The sequence below is a fragment of the Cicer arietinum genome, chromosome 6, assembly GCF_000331145.2.
Source record: "Cicer arietinum cultivar CDC Frontier isolate Library 1 chromosome 6, Cicar.CDCFrontier_v2.0, whole genome shotgun sequence".
NCBI classification, from domain to species: domain Eukaryota; kingdom Viridiplantae; phylum Streptophyta; class Magnoliopsida; order Fabales; family Fabaceae; genus Cicer; species Cicer arietinum.
Window position 1 is genome coordinate 20,145,849 of NC_021165.2, and position 25,469 is coordinate 20,171,317.

A 25,469-nucleotide genomic window follows, 5' to 3' on the forward strand; every position below is an offset into this window, starting at 1 on the left:
ATTAATAAAGTAACCGACATTACAATAATTAATAAAATAACTATTCAGAGACGGGTGAGTCTAACATAACAATAATTAATAAAGTAACCGACATTACAATAATTAATAAAATAACTAACATAAAGTGTTCATAAAATAACCGACATAATAATAGTTCATCAAAAGTGTTCATAAAATAACCTACATAACAACAGTTACAAAAGTGTTACTACTAACTAGTGCGACTACGTGATAAATACAAAGCTTTATAAAAGTGCCTATACAACTCATCATCTGGACTAGCTTGATGTTCACTCAACCCCTGCTGTATAAGATCACCGATCTGCTGTAGGATAGGTGGCGGCTGTGAACTAGAAGCATCTGCACTGGTGGGCGGTACACTATAACGTGGGACCTGAGGTACACCATCTGGTCGCACCAGCAGTGGATGAGACACCTGATAGAACCACTCCAAATATCCATCTTCACACTCAGATGGATATGTAGCTGGACGAAGCTTGGGAAATAGCTCTGTCACTGGCGTCACATATCCCAACCATTCCACATCTACATCAAATAATCTAGCAGGATCTGGAAGTGGCGGTGAAGGAATATACTGGATATATCCGAATTGTCTCAAACACCTCTCTGGTAGATATTTCGCTACAGTGCTGCATAATCGAATGTGACCAGTATAAAGTGTGATATCATCAAAAGGAATGACACCCCTGTGATTCTCCCATGGTCTCCATATAACATCTGCAGGTGTCAATGCATCAATAATACTTCTGTATTCGTGGACCTTATGCTTGCCTTGCTTATAGCACCATCTATTCATTCGGGCAAAACATTCCACGTCAGCACCCTGATCACCTCTATTACAAATATTCGGAAAATATTCGTAAATCCAGCACTGTTACAAATAAAAATATTAAATAATTAATACTAACAATTAAATACAACATAAATAAATTAAATAAATAATTAACAATTAATACTAAAATATAATTGATACCTGAAGCAACGTCATGTATCCACCTAGCTGTTTGGTGTCATAATAGCAGGCATCTGAGAGGTAGTCATAAAGCACCACTAGTGCAGCAGTACCCCATGCATATCTATCTATACCATCTAAATATCTGAATAAAGGGAGGTACTTCGCATCAACTAGAGTATGACTCTTATCAGCGAAAATAGTACTCCCGACTAAATTCAACAGATATGCCCTAGCAGCACAGTCAAACCTCTCTGCTGCACACTGCCTTCTGAACACCTCCTTCAACCAATCCAATCTATAGTGTGCACCTCTAGTCTTTCTGGTCTCCTCCCAGATCTCTTCCGTGGTCACTCCTAATAGATGGACGGCAAGATTACATGCTGTTACTCTATCTACATCGGGTGGACTGTAGAACTCACCCCTAATAGGCAATCCGAGAAGATTGGCAACATCATCCAAAGTAATCGTCATTTCACCAAATGGCATGTGAAATGACGATGTCTCAGAATGCCATCTTTCAACAAAGGCAGATATCAAGTTGTTGTCGATCATCTTCAAACTACCCCGTTGTAATGGGTTCAGACCAGACAAATTCACCCAATTCTCTATGGGTCGCGGAAGTACCGGCGGAGTAAATTGTTGCATTTTCTTCCCATGCGCAACAATTTTCAGCAATGGTCGCTCCTGTATACAAAAAAAAAAATATGACATTAAAATTAAATTTAGACAACAAATAATAATTAATTGAAATAAGTAATAATTAATTTAATATACCTCGCCAAACCATAGTCTAGCTGAAACATGATAACGGTATCGTGTAAGGACATACAAATCATAAGGTCCTCCAGGATACCGTGTGAGCTCACCAGGTCCCTCAGCTCCATCATGTTCCTCCTCCATATGCTCTCCCTCATGAGCAGGTGCAGCCTCCTCCTGCTCATGTACATCCACCTGCTCGTGCACCATATGCTCATGTACCACATCTTCCTCATGCACTGTAGAAGGCTCCCCCTGATCATTATGTCCCTCATCATCGTCTTCAATAATCATACGTCTTCTTCTCCTTGAAGCTGTCGGTCGAATCCTCTCTGGGGGATTCATCGGAGTCGATGTAGAAGTATCAGTGTTCCGTGTAATTCGAATGATTTTGCCGTTTCTTCCTCGTGCACCCACTGAAAAATTAAAATATTAAAAGAATTAAATCACAATTAATTATAAAATTATAATTAATTAAATTAAAAAAAAATATATACGTAACTTCCGGAAAACTTGATGCTCAAGTTTTCCGGTAACTACCGGAAATGTTGGCAATCAAGTTTTCCGGAACGCTTTCTGTACCGGATATGTCAAAAATAAGTTTTCCGGAACACTCTTCTGTACCGGAAAACTTCCTAAAAAGATTTCCGGTACCGGAAAACTTTAAAACAACTTTTCCGGAGTACAACCTCTGTACCGGAAAACTTGTTTCTCAACTTCTCCGGAAATTTTGAAAAAAAACTTACTCTCTGTTCCAGAAATGTGAAAGTGTGGAATGGTAATTTTGTGAGGTTTTATTATTTATACGAGGGCAAAATAGTCATTTCATTCTAAATTTGGGGGTATAGGTATAATAAGGAGGGTACAAGGGAAATTTTTCAAAGAGTAGAAAATGTTAAACTTCCAGCATTGTGTTACCGTGTTCATATAATATTTCTTTTCTTAGTTTTTTAATTAAATTTTTAGGTTTAGGATGAAGAGTAGGAAAATGAGGTAGAAAGTGAAGATTTTTTTAAAATTTAAATTTTTAATAAATATTAATTTTAAATTATTATTTTTTCATGAAAATATTATTTTAAATTACCACGTCAAACGTATAACATCCATTTCTATATTGTTTTAACGGTAAGTGTTAGAAAGAATAACGGCACACATTTTTTTTATTTAAAGGACTAAAATATTTTTGAACAAGATTAAAAGAATTAAATTAATACTTTTGTGAAATTTAAACAACCACATAACATATTTTGTCAAAATATTTTATCGATAAGTAGGTTTATGATTTTCTAAGAGGTGTTTCTTTATAAGTTTTTTTTAGTTATGAAATACATTTTTATTTTCAATTTATACAGTCAAAAAATTATGACAGTTATATAAATAACTTTATAAATATTTTTAATAAAAATAACACCTAAAAATATTATTAATAATTTAACAATTATAATTAACCGATAATATAAAATTTAAGATATAAATTAAATTGATATAATTATATACAACTGAACGATAGTATCGAGATTCTTATACACAAGAATATTATTCCTGTGAATATGCTTGGCAGGTTTGCATACTTTAGGGAAATAAAAAGTTCCCGGAGGTGAGATTATAAAATTGATAATTCATGTGTAATTTTTTTCTTGGAACAAATATTTCCTTAATTAATTTTTACATACTTGTACCAATGGCAATGTTATATTTTCCTACTTTTCTCACGAATACATGTGATAACCTTGAAAATAATACGTCCTATAAAAAATAAATCAAATTCAATTGTTCAAATATAATTTGTTAAATAATTATATATATATACATATTTCTTTCATCTCTAATTTTAAAATTCGTTTGATATATTTATTTGTCTTTGAATATAAGATTTTTGGAAATGTTTAGATATTATTTATTTGTTCTAATATATTATTTACCAATTAAACTAATCAACATCGATAAAATTGAATATTTCTATGATTTAATAAAACGGTGAATTAAGAAAAGATAAATATTACATGATGACATTAACAAAATAAAAGTCCTCCTTTTAAGTCAAAATGGTCATATACATATTTCAAAACTTCAACAATAGATTAGAGAAATAGAATAGATTTATTTTGGTTAGACGAATGTTACATATAAAAAGAGCAAGTATAACGAGTTTATCAGTTTCTACCAGTTATATATCATCTTTGAACTCATCATTTTTCTTGGAAATGTAATAACATGATTATTTCTGTTTTTATTCAATTTTGTCTCAATCTTCCCACTATGAAAAATGTGAGGCTGGTTTTAAGTTCTTAAAGATTCTAACCTCTAAGTAAATATATTTTACTACTTGAGTAAAAATTTGGAGATTTAGGAACCATTAATAAATGATATTAGTGGAGACAGTGAATTTGATAACTATTTTGAAAAACTTAAGAGGATTGAGGTTAGAAGACAGTGAAGACTATACTAAAAAACAGAGTGGAAACGGCCGCGTTTTATGACAGTCGGTTGAGTATCATATCAGTACTGCCAGCAATCACCTTTGCATTTCCCATGCTCTAACCTTCAACGGTTATCTCAATCTCCTGTTTCATCATTATATATACTCATTCATATAGAGAGTATTAGACAAAAATCATCAACTTATTCTGAAAAATGGCTTCTCCCATGTTTCTCATTCTCATGTTTTTGTTGACACCAATGTTGTTATCCTCATCTCAAGCAAGGGACTTTCATGTTGGTGGGAAAAATGGGTGGGTCCTTAAACCTTCTCAGGACTACAATCAATGGGCTCAAACAAACCGGTTTCAAATTAATGACACTCTCCGTAAGTTCAATTCGTTATTATCTTTTTTTTATAACTGTCCATAAAATTTGAATATGAATAACTTTTATTTTCAGATTTCAAGTACAATAAAGAAAATGATTCTGTTCTGGTTGTGAAGAAAGAGGACTATGATTTATGCAACACCAGCAATCCAAAGCAAAAGATGGAGGGTGGAGATTCGATCTTTAAAATTAGTGAGTCCGGTTTGTTTTTCTTCATTAGTGGCAACGTTGACCATTGTAAAAATGGTCAAAAGGTTATCATTTTAGTTATGGCTGTGAAACACCACACTCCTCTTCTTAGTCCAAGTGCACCACCGTCTCAGTCGCCGGCAAGTGGGTTGGTGCCTCCTCATATTCATTCGTCCGATTTGGTTACTCCGGCGCCGTCTCCTTCGGAAGCTTGTGTTGGTGTTAGTGTGGGTTTTTGGGTTGCGATATTCATGTTGAGTGGTTATGTAGGGCTTGTTTATTAGTGTGCGTTGTTATGACTTATGAGACATGTCCTTGGATCTGATGAGAAATAAAATGTTTCGTGATTTCTGATTTTCTATGCCCGTTTTTTGACTTGTTCTTTTAATTTTTTTTTGTCATATATATATATATATATTTTTTAATGTAGTGGGGCTTAAACTAAGAGCATGTTTCATTAACTTTTTTAAAATAGTTTTTATTTCTTTAGAAATTTAAAAATTATAAAATTTGTTTGCTTCACTTCTTTTAAAAATTATTTCATAAAACTCTTTTGAAATTTTTTGTTTTTAAAATTGAAAAAATTAAAATTATTATATGTTGTTTTGATTTTTAGTTTTCCATTTCTGATATCTTCCCAAGACAAAAAATATAGAAAAATAGCTAATTTTAATTAATGGCAAATAAATGAAAGAATTTTAATTTTTAATAAAAATAAATAAAACAAATTGATTCGGTGTGTTCGGTGCATGCACCAATACCTTCTCTATCTGAATAATGTTACACACCATCATCTTTCATATATATAATTTTCTGATAGAAATTGTTATTTTTTTTATAATATTCAATAATTTTTCAATTAAAGACATTAAAATTGCAATTTAATTCATTTATACTGTCACTAGTAAAATTTTATACACTATCCATCAATTACAATTGTTAAATTATTTGAGATTTTATAGTTTGACTATAACTATGTTTAAAGCCATCCTTACGAATAATTGTGATGTGATGATATTATAAAAAAAGAAAAAAAAAAGTCTATCAAGAGCTTCAAAATTAAACTCTTATAATATATATTTAAAATATGTATAGAATAAATTTTATAATTTTAGTTTTAAAAATATTATAAAAACAAAAAATATCAAACACTTTTTCCATCTCAAAAATAGTTTTCAAAAAATGAATTACCAAATAATTTTTATTTTACTTTTCTTTTCAAAAACACTTTTTTAAAATCGATTTGCAAAATAATTTTTAAAAACTAAAAATCAAATTGCAATCAAACATTCCATAAATTATTGCAATTATAATTTTGTACAATAGGAGTATGTTTTTCGAATTTCATGTTATTTCATTTACATTGAAATTCTAAAATTTAAACAATTCACGTTTGAATTTTTCATTATAATATTTTTATTCTTATTTTTATCATGAAATGTAATAGTAAAAAATAAAATTTGAATTTGAATCAATACTTAAAAGTCATTTATATATATAAAAAAATAATTTATCTAAATTATAATTTAAGAGAAAATAAAATTTTCATTATTTGGTTTATAAGAAAGTGGGATGAAAGAAAAATAAAGAAGATGATAAAAAAGAGAAGTCTTAATATTTTTAAAATAAAAATATCTTTTGATAAAATTTAGTATATAATTTTACATTAGATTGTATTACACTACAAAAAACTAAACTATTTAAATGGTTTATGAATTAAACCACATATTTAAAATAATTTAACTAACCAAATTTAATTAAAAACCAGTTTAACAATTTTAATTTTTTTTATTCTCAATTAAGAATTTTTTCTTGCAAAATTTATTTTTCTAAAAAAAATATCGAAACTTTTTTTTCAAAAAAAAATTAAATCATTTTTTTTAGAAAAATCGCAAATATTTGTTTCCTAAATTTTTTTACATCTATTTTTCTTGAAATAAACTTTTCTTGAAAAAAATCGAAATTATTTTTTCGAAAAAAAAAATTATCAGAAAACTTTTTACATTTATTTGTCTAACAAAAAATTGATGACTTTTTATCAAAAGAATTTCAAAATTATTTTTTTGAATAACTATTTTAAATCGATTTTAACTAAAAATTTGTTCAAAATATTAAACTAGTTTGTATTTATAAACCAATTTTAAATCGGTTCAGAATTACACTAAACTAAATTTAAAAGTGATTTTTAATAATTAAACTAAACTATTAATATAGTTTAATGTAGTTCGAAAGACAATTTTTATACCATGAACGTCCCTAATAAAGAAGGTGAATAATATTAAAGTTTCGAAAGACAACATTGAACTACTGAAAAGATAAAAGAATGTGAACAATCAACTATGAAAAGTTGAAAAACAATAGATTTTTCACAATTTTCATTATTTGATGGATGAAAATGAATTCTCTCTACCAAAAAGCAGTGAGATAAAAAAACAAAAAATTGAAAAAAGAGAAAAAGTATGAGAGAATACACATTGATAAGAGAAAAGACATGTGGAGAGGGTTTTTTATGGATAAATTAAAAAAACAAGTAGATTTCATGTGTTTTCTATCTTTCTATTATGAACTAATCCGGCAAAGTTCCCTCTTTATTAGTTATTTCTCTCATTCTTGTTTTCATTTTTTATCTTTTTTTTATCATCATCAAAACTAGTCATGACAAATGTGTAGTTATCAACTTAAAAAAGAAACACCAAAGCAAGCCAAATGGATTGATCCAAATTAAAAACATACAGAAGTGACATGATCCAAAAAGTGTACTACAAAAGTTATAATTGTTCTCTACTTATTTCATTTCATGATTTATCATCCAATCAAATAATCATTCAATAATTAATCTCTCATTGCGCTCCAAAAACCCATTTATTTCCTTTTATTCCAAAGCCTATAAACTTAAACGATATGAATTTCAAAAGTATTTGTTAATTAATATAATGTATAGCTCAAAAAAATTATTATTACAATAAAAATAACTTAAAATTATTATAAAAACAATTAATTGAAATTAAACTCAATAATAATATAAAAATAATTTCTAATATAATATGCGTTGAGGCAAAAATATTTTTGATGCATGTTTTAATGACAACAAATTTTATGCAATAAATGATTAAGTTTTATGAATGGTTATCTACTAATGAGTGCACTCGAGTTTTATTTAAGGAAGATGAATTGCATAATCAAACAAATATCATTTGAAAGAAGTAAAATCAAATTTGAGAAAACAGAAACAGTGAATGTTTTGGTTATTAAACATAAAAACGAATAACATTCTTGATAGCAGTATGAAAAAAGAAGATCGTTCTAGACAACGGTATGAAAAAACGAAGAATGTTATGGTTTTGACAACATTAATCTAAGAATTAAGTCTTCTTTAATTCAAGATCGATTTGAGCTACGAAAATACATCAATCTACATTGCAAATCACCAATATTCATTACAAAGGAACATAATTATATACTCAAGATCATTTTGGACATATTATTTCCATAAGATCAACAAATAACAAAACAATGCATCAAGAATAAAAAACAAGATTAATCCCCAAAGTTGATGGCTAAAGTAAGCAAGTACAAACTGGACATAAAAGATAAAGTTACTGCATCATTGACACTCGTACAAAACAGAAAAACTTGGCACGCAACAACGGTTAGAATTGTCAAAACCAACAATCACTCAAAACAAAAACGAAGAACATTCTCCATTTTCACAACTTTAATCCAAGAAACCTTCCGGTTTACAAAGAGCAAAATATGTTGTAATTGAAGATCGATCTGAGCTACGAAAGTACATCTATCTACATTACAAAACATCAATATTCATTACAGTGAAATTTAATAATCTACACAATATTGTTTTAGATAGATTCGATCAAAGAGGATAAACAAAGACAAGACAAAACATCAAGATCAATATCTAAATTGATGAACTATGAGCAAGGACACCCATAAAAACAAGGACACTGTTGCTGCACCTTTTTGCACAAAAGCACATCATGTTTCCGAGACAAATGACTGACACACAAAAGTTGTCAAAATCCAACGTCCATACAAAACAGAAAACGAAAAATGTTTTTATTTTACAAAAGAACATTCTAATTATTCTCCTTTAAAAGCCATAATTAAAACATATAATTTTCCATAGTTTAAACCACATATAAAAAAAGTATCAAGACTGCTCAAATCAATGGTGAATCCCAGAACTCGAGCTGAATGGCCAAATGAGAAAATCAATCTCAAAATTGATCTTCAAATTATGAGTTGTGAGCAATGACACAAATACATTTTACTTACAATATTATGCTGAAAGTTCTGCATAAACCTGACTCAAAAAGTGTCATCTGACATGTGACAACTCATTCACGTTTTTCACGAGACCCAAAAGCAAGAACATTATCTGTTGTCAATAATGTTCTTGACAGCAATATAAACACATGTTTAATTGCTTTAAAATATATATGACACCTGAGAAGTGTGTTCAACGAATATATTCATTTTAAATTGAATATTCAAGTCATTTTATCATCTATAAATTGAAGATCAATTAAAAGATGAATGTAAGAGTTCAATTTACAAATCTAACAACAATTGTTCAAGTCACAAGTAAAAAAACTCTTCAAACAAACTCCAACTCTCTTTGCTATATCTTTGGATCATTATTTATTGAGTCTGTCTTTCATTTATCCCAAACAAGTGTTGAGAAGTTTCAAGATCCCAAACACTTTTATTATACACATAATTTGTAACTCAAGTCTATCTTTTATGTTAGATTGAGTGTATTTGTAAAAATCATTTCAAAGTTGAAACATTATTGTAAAAATCTTTTATAGGTTAAAAGGTGAAGATTATAACAAATCAAGGTTGATCTGAATTGGTGGTGTAAAAACCAATAAAGTTATTCATTTTTAACACTTAGTGAAAAATCTCACGGTTGTGAGGACTAGGCGTAACTCGGATTGAGTGAACTGAAATACATCTCTTATCTCTATTTATTTATAGTATTATAGATAAGTTAAATTGTGTGTTTTTCAATAACCAATAACGTTATACATTTTCTACTTTCATAACTAAAATTAATCTTGAGTTAAATTTTTAAGTTTTAGCAGAAAATTTTAAAAAGGTAAAATCACAATTCAAATATCACTTTCTTGTGATTGACATTACTACTTTAATATGGATAGCTGCCGCTAGTACCTGATTCAAAATTTTTAACTAACACGTTAAAATTTAAGATATTTTTGACGACTAAAAATACAATCTGAAATTATAAATTAATTATGTTATTAATTAAATTATAAAAATAAATAATGTGATAAAATCTCCATAGCTCCAGCCTTACCATAGTATCCTATGGTGAGAAAAGAAAAAATAAAACCGTTTTGAGTCGTTCTAAACTCATTTCTACGCGGAAATAAAGAAGGTCGCCACTGTTAGTACCGCGGATCTTTGTTGTGACCGGGGTCTTCGCCGTCTTCGTGTCTTCTCCGCCGTCTTCGACCTGTGCTGCTCCCTCCTCGGCCGTCAGGATCGGTGCAGCTCACTCCTTCTCGTCACAATCCGTGTTCTTCACTCCGTCGCGTCACGATCGGTGCTGCTCACTCCTTAGCGTCACAATCTGTTTTCGCCTCTGCGATTTTAACTTATTTTCATCTCTTCCCTATCGGATCATCAAAAGGTTGGTCTCTGAATTTCAATTAATCTCTCAATTTCGTTCATCATCTGAATTGTTTTATTACTTACTTTATTATGTCATTGTTATCAAATCGATTAATATCTATCTCTCCTATTTGTTACAATTGTTGAGTGAATCGGTGAATGTATAAGTGTTAGTAAATGGGTAGATGTTAGTGCTGATTGATGTTTGTTGCATATATAAGGTGTTTGATAATATGCACTTGTTACAAGTGTTAAGTGAATTAATGAATGGATAGATGTTAGTGCTGATAGATGTTTGTTGCATATAAGGTGTTTGATAGTATGCACAATTCAAGTGGTTCTATTTGTTTGATAATATGCTTGTCACAAGATGTTTTTTGATCATTGATCAACGCGTATTGACTCCCTTGATTTGTGAGCATCTGATTTGTGACTGTAACACTGATTTGTGCATATTATATCTGAATTGTGATTGTGACTCTGATTTGTTTGTGGTTGTGACTGATTTGTGACTCCCTTTTAATTTGTGGTAGAGCATTAGTTTAAGGTATTTTTAAGTCATGTAGTTAAATTATTTGATACTCCACTTTATATTTATTACAACTTAATTTTTTGCTATATAATATTACTTACATATTTTATTTTTATATTTGAGTAATTCCATCTTTTCCTTTTTCCTTTTTTTTCTTTCCCCTCACTTATTGTCGCCGTGCTCACGAGGATTCGTTTCTGCCGCTGCTAAAATCAACTCATTACAGAATCGCATCGCAGCATAGATCCACTCTGCACCGTGATTCCGTGCCAAGGCGACATGATTCACATCATAGCATTACACTCTTATTAGAGGAGCTAGGTCCTTATTATTAAGCGTTTTGTTGTTTTAAATTGTTTCAATTTTTATCCATAATTGTTTTCCTGTTTCAATGTTAACATAGAATTATTATTTTTGTTTCAATGTTGGTCTAGATTTTTTTTGTTTCAATGGTTATTTTGTTCTATTCTTCAAAATTAATTGAGGTTTTTTTGTATGATTGTTAGTGCATTGTGTCGATAAATTGGTCTTTCATTTTTAAATGTTATATGCTTTTCAATTGCTATGCTATGCTATTTTATTTGTCTTCCTATTCACCAGTTAGTGCAATACTGATGTTTAGGCTAATGTGTATTATACTGTAAGCAATTGCCAATGATGCTGATATCCACTGATTCAGTTAAAACTTTGTTCCTTTCTTTAGAGATTCTCAATGCTGTGCTTGCTTTCACCAAATAGGTGTGTGCTCAAACCAACCACTAATAAGTTTATTGAGCTATCTTGGTTTTAGAGTCCATCTTCTCTACTTGGGTAACTATCATGTACATTGCTCAGGTTCTATAATCTGGTGTTACATTTTGTGTACAAATGCTAGAGCTTCATAGAAATATAACAAAAGCATAACATATGCCATGAAAATTTGTTTTCTTTATTAGCTGGCCTACATACGTATTAGAACTTTTTTATGTTTTTTGCACGAGGCTTCTACTTAATTGGTTGACTTGAGCACTATTTATGGTTAAAGAACTTTTACTGCTCCACTGATTGTGGCTAATATCATATGAAATGCTTTGCACCTTGGCAAAGTAAGCCAAATATTAGCACCCATCTCTGTTATTCCCAGTTCCCACCCATCATATATAAGTAAGCCACATCTAAGTAGCTTTAAAGTAATGTATATAACAAAAGGAGTCTAAGGGGTTACTTTCACACTATAGGAATTATGAACCCAAATCCAAATTGTTAAAGCTTCACACTTGGCAATCGAAAATCACCGATACACACTTCGAATCATTTATAAATCGCCAGATCAATTGGTTCGGAAATCCCCAATCATGGGACCTGCTTCTGCTCTTGTCTGGTTCGTTCATTCCCACTTCTTCTCCTTCGAATAGCAGCTTCCTGGTACGACTTTGCAGTTTCAGTTCAAACCCACTTTGTTTTGTAATTCTTATTGAATTTATTGTTTGTTCCCAATCTAGAAATGATATATTCCACTAAACAAGGTTTTTTTTTCCTTCTCTTTTTTGAAGTGCAATGTTGCTGCATTTCGTTTTGCTCTTTTTTGAAAGGTATTAGGGTGGTTGGCTCTTTTGATGCATTTCTGAAAGTGATTTTAACTCTTGGAATAATATAATTATAATCTCTGTTAAATTACTGCTTCAATGGTATACCCTTTTACTCTTGGTATCTTTTTTATGTTTTTTCTTGTTTATTTTAATTGTTTTGGGAGAATGGAGGAGTACTAGGTGAATGTGATGATACATTTGAGAGTTGAAATCTTAGGCTTGGTTGGTTGCTATATGTTGTGGATGTTATGTTATTGAGATATCTTAAGAAAATGTAGTTAAGTAATTACTAGGTTTAGGGTATGTTTGGGAGGGGAGGACTTGTTTTTGTTTTAGAAATTAAGCAAACTATAAAATGTTTCTAAAAATGAATGAAGTGCGATTGAAATGTAATATGCTCATTTATCATGTTATTCTTTTAATTCTTTTAAAATCTCAAATGTAGACTTAACCCTTCAAAGTCCTCCAAACACACCCTTAAGGATTTTTCTTTTGGGCTATGGGGTATCATCTGTGTGTGTAAGGGATCATAAGTTTCATATCAAAATTTTTGAAATAAGTTTTTAAAAATAAAAATTATATTTTGGACTTGATCGACCTAAAAAATTGTTTGGTTCAATTTATACAGAGCAGTTTGGTTCAGTCCGAGTTCAATTCGTGTAGAAATAGTTTGGTTTTAAATGATTCGACTTTGCTGAACGCCTGAACCAGGTGCGTCAGACCAAAGAACTGGTTCAATTTTGTTGAACTACAAACAAGTTTGGTTCAGTTTCACTTCAGAACTGAACTTTGCCCATGCCTGCCTAGCTTGTGAGGGGTTGTAATGGGAATTTCATTATCATTAAAAAAGGGCGAGAGGGTGCGCGAAGAAAAACATAGGGCGCAGGTAGAAGTACTAAAAATCCTGGGCTTAACGGCCGAAAGATAAAAACCTGAATCTGAAGCCCAGTTATGTTGATCTGATGAGACAGTAGTAGACAGAGGTGTTAGGCTTTAGCTCCATTTTTATAACCTACCTGTGCCATTCATCAATTCCTTCCGATTGTAACTTGGGATTCACTTTCAGAACCTCAGGTTCAATATTCCTAATTCATTTCATTCTTGTTAGGTATAGTTTTGATTTGATGAATGTATTTTTCAATTTCTATTTAATTTAAACTTAGCTTTGGTGTATTGCAGAATGGGAAAGGGTTTGATATGGGCAACAGCCGAAGACCTGTGTAACAACAGGGGTCGAGTTCTGTCGCTATACCGTCAGATACTACGAAGCCTGAATTCTCCTTCGCTACCACTGAACTTTGCTGCAAGACAGGCGAAGAAAGCAAAAGTGCGTGCAATGTTCTGGGTGGGTTCTGATGAACGGTCATTGCATAACATTGCCGACCTAATTGATGCTGCTGAATACTCTCTCTCCTTTCTTAAAAAAGGCCAATTTCCCCCTCGTTATATCACATGAACAACACCTTCCGTTTCACTCATTACAATTTGGTATGAACTTGATACAATCATGATATTATGTGGTTGTTAAGTATATGTAGTAGACGTGATTTCTATTTTCACTATATTGTATTGGGACAATTTTCAAAATTGAACACATCTAGATCAATCTTAGAGTATGTCATGTCAAACCTAAATTCTACCTTATTGTATTATGTTTATAATAACAGTGGCTCCGATTTTAGTAGATTAAAAATCAACGCTGCGGCTTGAGTTCGGCTAAGTGATAGAGTCCAAGATTACATGTCCAAAGAAGATAAATGCTTGGATCAATTAAGTCATGGATCAACAATATGAGGAGGTTGTTATGACTTTACATTGTCAACAAATCTCTGTCACTCATATATATATATATATATATATATATATGACTTTATAGTAGCTATGGTTAAATTTAAACATTTTATGGTGCGGTGCGATGCACGGGTAAAATTATGTATCTACTGTAATAAAATATAAAATAAAGAAAAATAATTAGCAAATGCTTAAGTAATGAAAAAATGTATGTTATATGTAATTAATTTGATTGTGATTTATATCAAATTTTGATTATGGATTACTTGAAAACTAAATATTACACTAGGATTGAAAAACATTAACAATGCTGATCATGAGTAACACAAATTTATATAGTTGAAGTTGAATGTAGTTGAATATTTGGGTTTAATTGGAAGAGATTTGACATCTTCCTTCTAAAAAAATAATATAGAACTTCATAAGAATACGATTGAATATACGGAAATATATGGGATAAATATTTGGTCCATTATTATCCCATTAGTACTCTACACAGATAAGATACAAAAATAAAAATGTACTTGCATGGGTACGTTAGCACGCGTTGTCTGAATAGTTTGTCAATTTAAATTCAAAATTATGTAGTTGATAATTACAAATTATGATGTCATTGAATGTTAAATGTATTTCATAAATCATGTAGTTAAAAAGTAACATTAAAGTTCAAAATCATCCAACAAAGTAAAAAAACTATTAAGAAATATTTTATTATCAAAATAGTTGTTGTTTATTGAATGTTACCGCCACTATTGCATTTGTTTTTTCTTTACGTTTTAAATAATTATTTATTTATTTATTTATTTATAATTTTATCAGTAATTCATTTTGTAATATGTATAGGTTGTCCACAAAATTATAATTATATTATTAGTATCGAGCCCGTGCTAAGTACAGATAATGATTTCGTTATTGTAGAATAAATTTTATATTTTCTGCATTTATTTCATAAATTTAAATAAGTTTTTAATTAATATATTAATAGGGTAAAAAAAATTTAATAAATAAATTCAATTTTTTTAAAGTATAGATAAAGTCTTACATATAATTGGTTTATATGTAGTGACATTAAAGAGTTTTCGCACTTGCACTACATATTAAAAAATATATAATATTTATTAAAATTAATTATTTGCATTGAGTACTATTTATTTGATGGAATAATAATATAAACAGTAATTGAAATATAGTATGATGAGACTCTTTTTTATTAAATATAAGATAATTATATTGTTGTTCTAATACAGTTTTTTTTTTATCGAATTAAAATATAAGGTTACACAATAATTTAGATATCTTTAAGTTCTTTTTTTTTTCAAATAAACACGGGAAACATAAATGTTATCTTATATTTCATATTTATATTTTTATCTCATATTTTAATAAAAAATTTAATTTTATCATTTTTTATAAAAAAAATTCAAACTTTACGTTTCATTATAGAAAACTTGAAAAAAATTTATCAAAATATAAAATTTGAGTATTTTAGAGAAATTTGTGTTATGAAAAACTTGAAAAAAAAATTCATAAACACAATTTTGAATTTCAAAATCATAATTGTGTACCAAAGCTTTAAAATTTTTCCGTATAAAAAGTTCGAATTTTCTAAAACACATTTATATTTTAGAAAATTTAAAAAGTTTTCAAGAAGATAAATATGTTCCAGAAAATTTGAAAAATATTTTTTGATACATAAAATTCAAAATTTTTTAAACACATTTGAATACAAAAGACTTTTTTCAAGTTATCTGCAACTCAAGTTGAATTTAGTGAGGTACAAATTTTTAAAAAGAAAATGAAAATAGTAAAAAATAGATAGTTTGCATAAAATATGAGAGTATAAATGTTGATTATAAGATATAATTTTCGGACACAAATTATACTTTTTTTAAATACAAATACATTTAAAAATGAATGAAATGATAAAAAACAATGCATAAATTTTACTGAGTGAAAAAAAAAATTATGAAAATTAATGTAATGAAACATAAATTTTAAAAAATAAAAAATTTGGAAAAACTTTAAAATAATAATTCATACATATATATATATATGGGTTTAAAAATTTAAAAATAAAAATATTTATAAATTGTAACTTATTTGTAACAAAGAACAATTCAAAATATAATTGATTTGAAATTTATTTAAAAATTGAATTAATTTTTTTTTTCTTATGGATTATATGTTGTATGAATATATTTGAAATTGGAGTAGATTATGTGGGCTTTTTTTCAAAATTAAATATAAAGCAAATGTATAAGTGGTTCCTAATATAAGATTTTTTGTCAGAGTTTTAACATTATATTATATGGTTTAAAAGTCCTTTACATGGTTATCTTTTTGTTTGTTAGTTTTTTTGTTTTTTTTGCAATGGATCTCTATATTAATCGGTTATATCTTGCTCTTCCTATTTTCCATGTGATTGTTGTTTGCTAAAGATATATCGATTCATCCTCTTTGCATGTGGTTAGATATGAGTTTTTTTTTATTGATCACAATGCTACAATATCCCAGACTCTAGTTCTTTGAGCTCCAAATTTATCTTCAACTACCCATGTGATTTTTGAATGTTATTTAAGATTTTCCACATCAAATGATTCTTTTTTTTTTTTTGATTTTTGTTGTGCTTTTATTACTTTTAAATTTCATTATGTTAATTGGTGAATTTTGAGTATTTGAAAATTATATTTTTCAGTTGTAGGTTTGACGGGTAGTGATTATGATAATATGAGATGTTATTTTGAGATTTAAAGCTTATGATATTACGTTATTTGATGTTTATTGTTTATTCAAAAATTTGTATATGTTATTAGGATTTAACTGCCTAAGAATTAAGGTAACTTATTATGCTAGCAATTTTATGAATTTACATATGTTTAGATTAAGTTAATCCTCAATAACTCAAAATTTTCTCTTGTGTTTTTAGATGTCCGAAATTTGTATTCTGAACATGTTACCTATGTGTTTGCATGCTTCTTTTGCTATAATAGATGGATGTTAATTCATTATTGAATCATGAATGATTTAAAATAAAAATAAACATTATTGAACCATCTCTATTGCAAGATATTGCTATTGCAAAGGAAAACTTCAATTATTTAACTTTGTATTTTTATAAGTTTGTTCCACTAAGATTAACATCTATTGGTATAATTTTTCGTTGTTGACAAAAAGTCATTTCATATAAGTTATTAAACAATAATCGTGTAAATATTAAACATTTATTATTTGCTAATTGAAATCATTTTAAAGTTAATTAGATTGACTTATTTGTGAAATTTATTAATCTTTGAATTTATAACACAATTTTTTTTCTTCTTAAATTTATATATTGCAAGTTTGAAAGAACACTTACTATCGAAATCTAACACTTTGTACCGGTGTTAAAAAATATTGATAACAAATCAATTCTAAGTTTTCCATTTCTTAATAGACTACACTATATATAAGGATTCCTTTTATTAAAAAAAAGTTTGAGATGCTAGTAGATTTAGTTTCATATTTAAATATTAACAATCTATCTACGCTACAAAATATAAATGAAACAGACGTTGTATTACCACTTTATATATAAATGACGAGACATCTAATTAATTATTTATTTTTTCAAACATTGAGTATCTTGAGAAAATGATTATTATTTCAACACTGAACTAAAACGAATGTAAAATAACCATACAATCACTTGATGGAAAGTTATAGTTTAGTAAAGGATGAGACAAAATAATATTAATAAGGCTACGTTCTTTCTCCCGTTAAGGTGACTAATAGTTCGTTTGTGATATCAAATGTGCAATAAAAAATATCAATTATTTGTGAAAATTAAATTATTAACTACGCATATGAATGATTGATAAATTGTGTAAAAAATTGATTCTCCATCTAAAATATGTATTCAAGCAATCCAAATTATATTCCTTTAAGAATGGCTTTGGTTTGAATATTTGTTATTACCAATCTCAATTAGGAGTATTAGTTTAACAACAAAAATCAAAATTAGTAGTAACTTTATGATGTGATTGAAAATGTAAATGAGAGTAGAATGTGTCATAAGCATACATATAGATGATTGAAAATGTGTTCCAGCTAAATAAATTTGTTGATTATGACAATTAAATGACAATTATTCAGGGAGTCACGTATATATATATGATTTAGCTAATGAATATACAATAAAATGAACAGGCTTATAAATTTGGCTGTGTATGATTTGTTGAGAGTATAATATATTTTGTTGTTTACGACCATCAACTGAATTAAAGATAGACGATTTTTACATTTAATATCATAAAAAATTATTGATTTTTAAAAAATTGTGAAATTAATTAATGTTAGGTGATATTTTTTCATGTCACGTGTATTATACGCTATTAGTAATTATCTTCGCTCTCCTTCAATCACCTACAATCAGCTATTCTTCTTAGTTACATATCTTATTGGACCACCTTTTTCTATTGTATTTTATTATAGAATATATAATAGAATAATGACTACATTTGACTTTTCAAATCAAATCGAAAAAATAAATTTTTTTATAATTATGCCTTTAAAAGTTCTTTTATATATATATATATATATATATATATATATATAGTACTATTAGTATTTATCAATTACAAATTCAAAAATTCTATTTTGCATCTCTTTACTTTTTTTTGGACAAATTTATTTGGTTTTTTATCCAGTAAATGTTGATTCTTAAATAAATTAAATAATTTTAATTTTTATTGTTAAAAAACATAATGGAAAAAGAAAATTATTATTATTATTAATAAATGTGTTGTTAATGACCATTTGACAGATATCTTGTACGAGTTTGTATTTTATTACTTGATGTTACAATATGAAACTATCAACACTAACCTGAGACTCTGAAGCGCATCAATTAATTACTCTACAATTAAATATTATTAATTAATTTTGAAATTGAATAAAAAAAAATTGTGAAAATTACAATCATATAATAATATAATAAAATCAACATTTTCATTAGCCGTTTTCTCTATTTTTAATTTATACTAATGATACATAATATCTTTTCTCTATTTTTATTTAGTTTCTAGCAAGTTTGGTTTCACACGGGAATAAAATTTTACGCGGCTTTACATTTCTTCTAATAGCTTTTAATTTAGGGAGTACAACCGTATAAATGGTAAGAATATAATAATTCAATGTTCAAATAGTGATATATTTATTTGTAAGAAGGCTGAAACCTTGTATTAGATTTTAATATATACAAACCAGTTAAAATGGTTTTTGGGAGGATAATCCAAAATATACAAATAAAAAGTACACCGGAATTATGAGACCTATCAGACACCGCTCATATCCCTAGGGTATTATCGGCAGACACCTGCACATAAGTACTGTTCCAAGAATGTTATCTCTCCCATGATCACGTCCAAAAAAATGGAACATGGACACACCAAACAAAGTCAATTGTCAAAGAATGTCATAGATATAGTCATCCCAAAACAAAATAAGTACAACAACCACCAAAAGAAAGATACTAAAACCCTATACAACAAAAACTAATCTGATCATCTACTTGCAACTACAATAGTAAGGGTGACTTCTACACACTAAGCAAGTCTCATTTGACGCAATATCTCTCTTCGAAACAACTTCTACCACCTCATCAACCATTGAGGGATCAATCTCCTTAGAGGTCAGATCGACCCACAAGATAAGTGGCTTTGGCGGCGTAGGAATCTTAAAACAGCTCACTACCAAAAGTGAGAGTTCTGACTAGACCCATATATGTAGCCCTGCTTGTGATGGGGTCGTATGTCCAATCATTCGGCGAGTGTCAGTCAGAAAAGTCTAACGATGTTTCTGTCGTCAAGGTAACAGTCGGTGGTACGAACTCGGTATCATATGAGGGCAAAATACAATTTTCACAATAATGTAAAGAGTCACCAACCAAAATTAACAAATAACATCTAACAATTATGTCATAAAAACAAACAATAACACTTAGCAATTACAACATGATAATAAACAATAAAAGAGTATGTATATATAAATATCATATTATAACAAACATGACTCGTGTGTCAAGCACCCTAATGCAATGCTTAGATGTCAATGCACATGATTCTGAAATTTCCAAACCCTCCTTGATGGACGTAAATCGTAAATGTACCGCCTCTCACAGACCAATACTAATTACCAAGGTGCCACATATCACAGATCATCACAATTTATTAGAGTGTAGTCTATCACAGAGATCAACACAATTTACTAGAGTGCAATCTATCACAGAGCTACACGACAAATAAATCCTCGTAAGGATAAGATGGACCAATCAACTCATAAAACCATCATGTGGCCCATCACAGTCACCACTAATATTGTGGCCCATCATAGTCACCACTAACAAGGTGGTCTATCACGATCACCACTAACATTGTGGCCCATCATAGTCACCACTAACAGGGTGGTCTATCACAGTCACCACTAATTACAAAATGCATAAGCATACTCTGACTATTTCACGACAATTATTATGTAAATGTAGCTATTAAAAGACTCCCTTTTAATACTCATTACAAACTAATAATTTTTCATACTTTTCACATAACATACTCAAGATATATTATCCTCCATAAAATTCATAAAATGTAACAACATGTATTATCACTCAAGAATGCATCAACACATATTCACACATCAATCATACATAAATCACACATATAAGGTTCGTATGTGCAAACTAAAAATTTGGAAGGAGTCTTTACCTTAGTTATAGCTTTTTCAACAGTTATCACTACCACAATCAAACACAACAAATAATCTCGCTTGTGTCGACACCTTCAATCAAATAGTGTATTAGTGTTTGACTTAGTCAAATTAATCCCTGAAACTTTAACTACATTACAAATCATTTCTTACTCCTAACTCCCTTAGAGTATATTTTACTAAAAGAGTTTTACAACGAGTAAGGACTAATAGTATTATGATTCACAATACACACTTTCAACATATAAAAACATATTTTTAGAAATCAGCATAATTCAATTTTTCAGAGAATTCACTAACAATTATTCAAAACGTCTTAAATTATTTTTCTCAAAAATTTTCACACAACCATAAATTTTCTCAAACTTGCCAAAACTCTTTTATTTCTTTCAATAACTACAAGTTTGATCTACTACATTTTTAAAGATTAAATGTTCAATAAAAGTAAAAAGTTCATTGGGAATGGTTACAAGGTATAAAGCAAGGAAATTATGACTACATGTCATTGTTACATACTTCATTTATTTAAAGGGAATGGTATAGTTGTTTGTAACAAAGAGAAAACCAATATTATGCATATTGTTGCTTATAATTAAAGAACACAGTTGCACCAGAATGAAGAAGCAGACACATACTCAAGGAAACAAGTCAAACTCATGCACACATTTACCCTAGGTTTTCATCATTTAAAAATGATAAATTGACAATTGACAAATCTTTATGCTAGCACGTAACTGAATCAATCGACAAACTAATGGTTTCCCATTTACCAATTATTTGTCTTTGCTCTTTCTATTTAAGATTCACACAGCTCTAAAAATGTTAATCTCGGTTAACATGTGCAATATCCATTCTTTATTAACACCAAATGGAGAATCTATGACAATAAAACAACATTTTAAATTTTGCATATTTAATTCCTCTAAAATGAGCGTTCACATAATAACAATGAATCTCAACCATTAATGAGAAAATCAACGACTAATATCGCATGTACACACCTAACAAACATTAATTTGTTAAAAATCTTTTATTGCCAGCAATCACAAACCATTACTAGACATTTCTTTAGATTCATAATAAGAATAAACAAAACAAACATTGCTAAAATAGCACTTCACAAACATAACACTCTAAAATGAAATACACATTTACATCAACAAAATTAATCAAATTTAAGATGTACCAAATTTCCCTCAAAATACACTAAAAGCTTTCAACTTCTCCACTAAATTGAAAATCTACCATCTATAAAAAAATAAAGATCCTTTCCATCATTTCAAAAATAAGTTATCAATATTCTTTCACAATAAAAAAAAATGCAATTTAGAAAATCGATAACCTCAACCATAACCACTATTTTTTGGAAAGGTATAATTAAGAAAAATAATTTTTCTTTAATCACCACGATAACATTAATATATCAGAATTCTCCTTACCGCTAATTCGGTGTCAACGATCTTGATTTCTTTTCGAGACTCATGGAACTAACTACATAAATATAATGATTCACAATAATTTGTTCACCACTAAAATTTATCCAACCACAATAAAATTCCAAAATTTAAATCTCTTTCATTTTTCAAGTTATATCACTCAACCATTAGAGCACAAAAAATTTGAGTTAATAAAATACTCTAAACTTCTCCCTTAAGCTCAGTCCAAGAGTAATTAAAAGAGTAACAATTTTAACTCTAAACATATTAATTTCACACTTTAACTTTTTGCTCAAAATCTTTTAACTTAGTTAAAATTTGAACTTTTTCACAAATTTAACAACTCTAAATTTTCTTTTTGTAAAATTTCAACTTCAGTTCAAACTCATTTATTTGAAAATAACTAATTACGTAACTCAAACACATCAAAAATTAATTTTTTTAACCATTACTAACAAAATTATCAACAACAACAACAACACAACAACAAAAGATTTGTTAAAAACTCAAAAATTTCACTCATCCCCCCACCGTATAAAGTTTACGAATTTAGGAAAAAGGAGGAGGAAGTAAGTGTCTCACTTCAAATAAATTAGCTCACAAGTATCACCTTGTATGGAGGAATAACTTTCCTTCCTAACACTTCTTGAGTAAAAGTTTAGATCTAGTAAAAAATAAAGATTTGTGTTTGTTATTTTATTTTTTTAACACCCACCCACCCACCAATCCCTTTTTTTTTTTTAACTAAGAGAAAGAAGAAAGGGAGGAGGAGAAAGCTGACCGGAATTCGCTGGCTTATGTTCGTTTCACACACACACACACACACACATATATATATATATATAATTATTATAATATCTAATCACTATTCCACATATATCTCTCAATCTAATTTAATAAAAATATCTATTCTAGTCGCAACTCAATTGACATATTAATTTATCAGTAACAAGTGATATTTTAAAATTTTGAGCGGTAATAAATTTGTTTGTAACTTAATTAAATTATACTCTAATAAAGAATTTAATTGAACGTTAAATTATACTCAAAAATTTGAGACAATACTTTTAGAAACCTCGTAAGAAGAAACACAAACAGATTCTGAAATAGGTTCGTCAGAAAATAATAAACCATTACAGTTTGATGAATTAAAAACCTCTGAGTCTTCTAGTGACTCGTAATCTAGTTTAAAATCAATTAATGTTTTAACAAAAGATCAAGAACTAATTCTTGATATAATAAAGTTATATGAAACATATTACTAACTTTAACAAAATGTACTTTTGGTACTTAATTCACAAAAAAAAAAAAAAAAATATTGAGCTCAAGGCCTAACAAATTCAACACAAAATACACTAAAATTGAATAAAATTTGAATTTAGAAAATTTAGGGTCTTACAATCTTCGTCTTCAATTATCAATTATCTAATAATCATCCATTATCACTCTCAGAAAATTGAATTGAGATAAAATAAATTATTTGCTCAATTTTCTAGTAATACTACAACTATATTTTGTTGCAAGGACTCAGTTAGACTAAAATTGAACTGACTAAAATTGGTGCTCAATTATCTATTAATTTTACAATTATATATGTTAGTGGTAGCCTATAAAATTAATTTTATTTTTTGATATCTAATAATTATCAATCAAAATTATTAATAACTTTACGATCCAGTTGAAAACTTATATGAGAGTAATTTGCTTAAATAAATAGACAGATATGGTTATTTAAGTAACTTTATGACCTAATTGAGTATCGTATATGATTCAACTAATTAAATAAAATGAAACATCGTTTCCAAAACAACCAATATAAATATAAATGAAAATCATTTAAAAAAATTTTGGTTACAAATTTAAAATATTGATATCAGAGAATTATAGATTCTAATAGAGGAAAACAAGTTTAGATAAAAAAATTAATATAAAAAATAACATTTAAGGACAATATATATATATATATATATATATATATATATTATGGATTTTTTTTTACTAATACCAAAATATATATATATACATGATATAGTTGATAACATGTATTAAGTATCAAAAATCATTTATAAAATTTTATATTGACATATTCGTTATCAAAACTAATTATAATTATTTATTAGTCTTAATATACTTTGTTATTATGACTTTATTTGTCACATTTTGATTGTGGTTTTCATCGTCCCACGTGTGATAATTACGTCACGTATGCAATTTTGTAAGATATTTATTTTGTAATGTAGATAATAGTTTTAAGAGAACTTCCAAAGAAAGGTAAAATATTTTGATTTTTAGGGTTTGTTTTATGTGTTTTATTTTTTAGTTTTTGAAAATTATTTTATAAATTTTTTTAGTAAAATGTTTTTAAAAAGAAAATTTAAAAAAAATCAGTTTAATAACTCCAATTTTTAAAACAGTTTTTGACTACAGAGTTAAAAAAACTGAAAAATAAAATACTATTTATCTGTTTTGTTTTTTTAATTTTAAAAGGTATAATATTAAATATAATTTTACAAAATAATTTTAAAATCAAATAATTTAAATAAATATTTTAATTTTTAAATTTTAAAATACTAAAATAGAATTTTCGGGATGTGAATCAATCAAACCCTTGATTTTTTTTGAAAATAATTTCTTCTATATATGAAAAAAGAAGTGAGTGGGCCAAGCTATATGTAGCTAAGATTTTTCTCAATGACGATCGGCTGGCTTCCTTGAAAAAAAGAAGAAAAAAAACCAAACGAAGTGAAAGGCCGAAAGACAAGGAAAAGAGTCAAATTGAACAGGTTATAGGATTAGGAGAAATGAAATTAATGTAATTAAAGTTAAATTGTTTTAGCCATTTTTTCATTTTGCTCCGTCTTGAACCTTTTGTTTTGAACGAATGCAATCAAATATGTATAAAAGACATTGATGCGTCAAATTATTATTTTCACTTTTTGGAAACTATTTAAAATCTTTCTGTCGACCTCTTTTTAAATAGAATCATGCATTCATTTTTAAAAAAATGAAGATGATCT

At 28.2% G+C, this 25,469-nt stretch overlaps 2 protein-coding genes across 6 annotated transcripts; both read left to right on the forward strand.

Annotated features, from left to right (window-relative positions):
• The first annotated feature begins 4,257 nt into the window (after positions 1-4,257).
• Positions 4,258-5,088, forward strand: LOC101499807 (early nodulin-like protein 3). The gene is made up of 2 exons (XM_012717213.3): positions 4,258-4,538; positions 4,613-5,088. The coding sequence occupies exons 1-2, from the start codon at positions 4,367-4,369 to the stop codon at positions 5,011-5,013; spliced, it is 573 nt and encodes a 190-aa protein (XP_012572667.1). The 5' UTR covers positions 4,258-4,366; the 3' UTR covers positions 5,014-5,088.
• Positions 5,089-10,046: 4,958 nt separating this feature from the next.
• On the forward strand, positions 10,047-14,112 carry LOC101505801 (uncharacterized). Of its 5 annotated transcripts, none has more exons than XR_012163758.1 (3): positions 10,047-10,403; positions 12,134-12,320; positions 12,449-13,657. XR_012163758.1 is itself a non-coding variant. In XM_027336074.2 (3 exons), the coding sequence occupies exon 3, from the start codon at positions 13,665-13,667 to the stop codon at positions 13,938-13,940; it is 276 nt and encodes a 91-aa protein (XP_027191875.1). In that variant the 5' UTR covers positions 10,056-10,403; positions 12,134-12,320; position 13,664; the 3' UTR covers positions 13,941-14,112. The 5 variants fall into 5 exon arrangements, 3 of the variants coding, with proteins under 3 accessions (XP_027191875.1, XP_004505566.1, XP_073226582.1); XR_012163759.1 differs by having other exon boundaries at positions 10,048-10,403; positions 12,134-12,276; positions 13,118-13,657; XM_027336074.2 differs by lacking the exon at positions 12,449-13,657 and adding an exon at positions 13,664-14,112 and having other exon boundaries at positions 10,056-10,403.
• The last annotated feature ends 11,357 nt before the right edge of the window (positions 14,113-25,469 follow it).

Bases quoted from the DNA above. Each gene is read 5' to 3' on its own strand.
- LOC101499807 (XM_012717213.3), top strand. From the start codon at position 4,367: ATGGCTTCTCCCATGTTTCTCATTCTCATGTTTTTGTTGACACCAATG. The intron at 4,539-4,612 runs GTAAGTTCAATT...TTTTATTTTCAG, and splicing joins TCAAATTAATGACACTCTCC to ATTTCAAGTACAATAAAGAA.
- LOC101505801 (XM_027336074.2), top strand. From the start codon at position 13,665: ATGGGAAAGGGTTTGATATGGGCAACAGCCGAAGACCTGTGTAACAAC.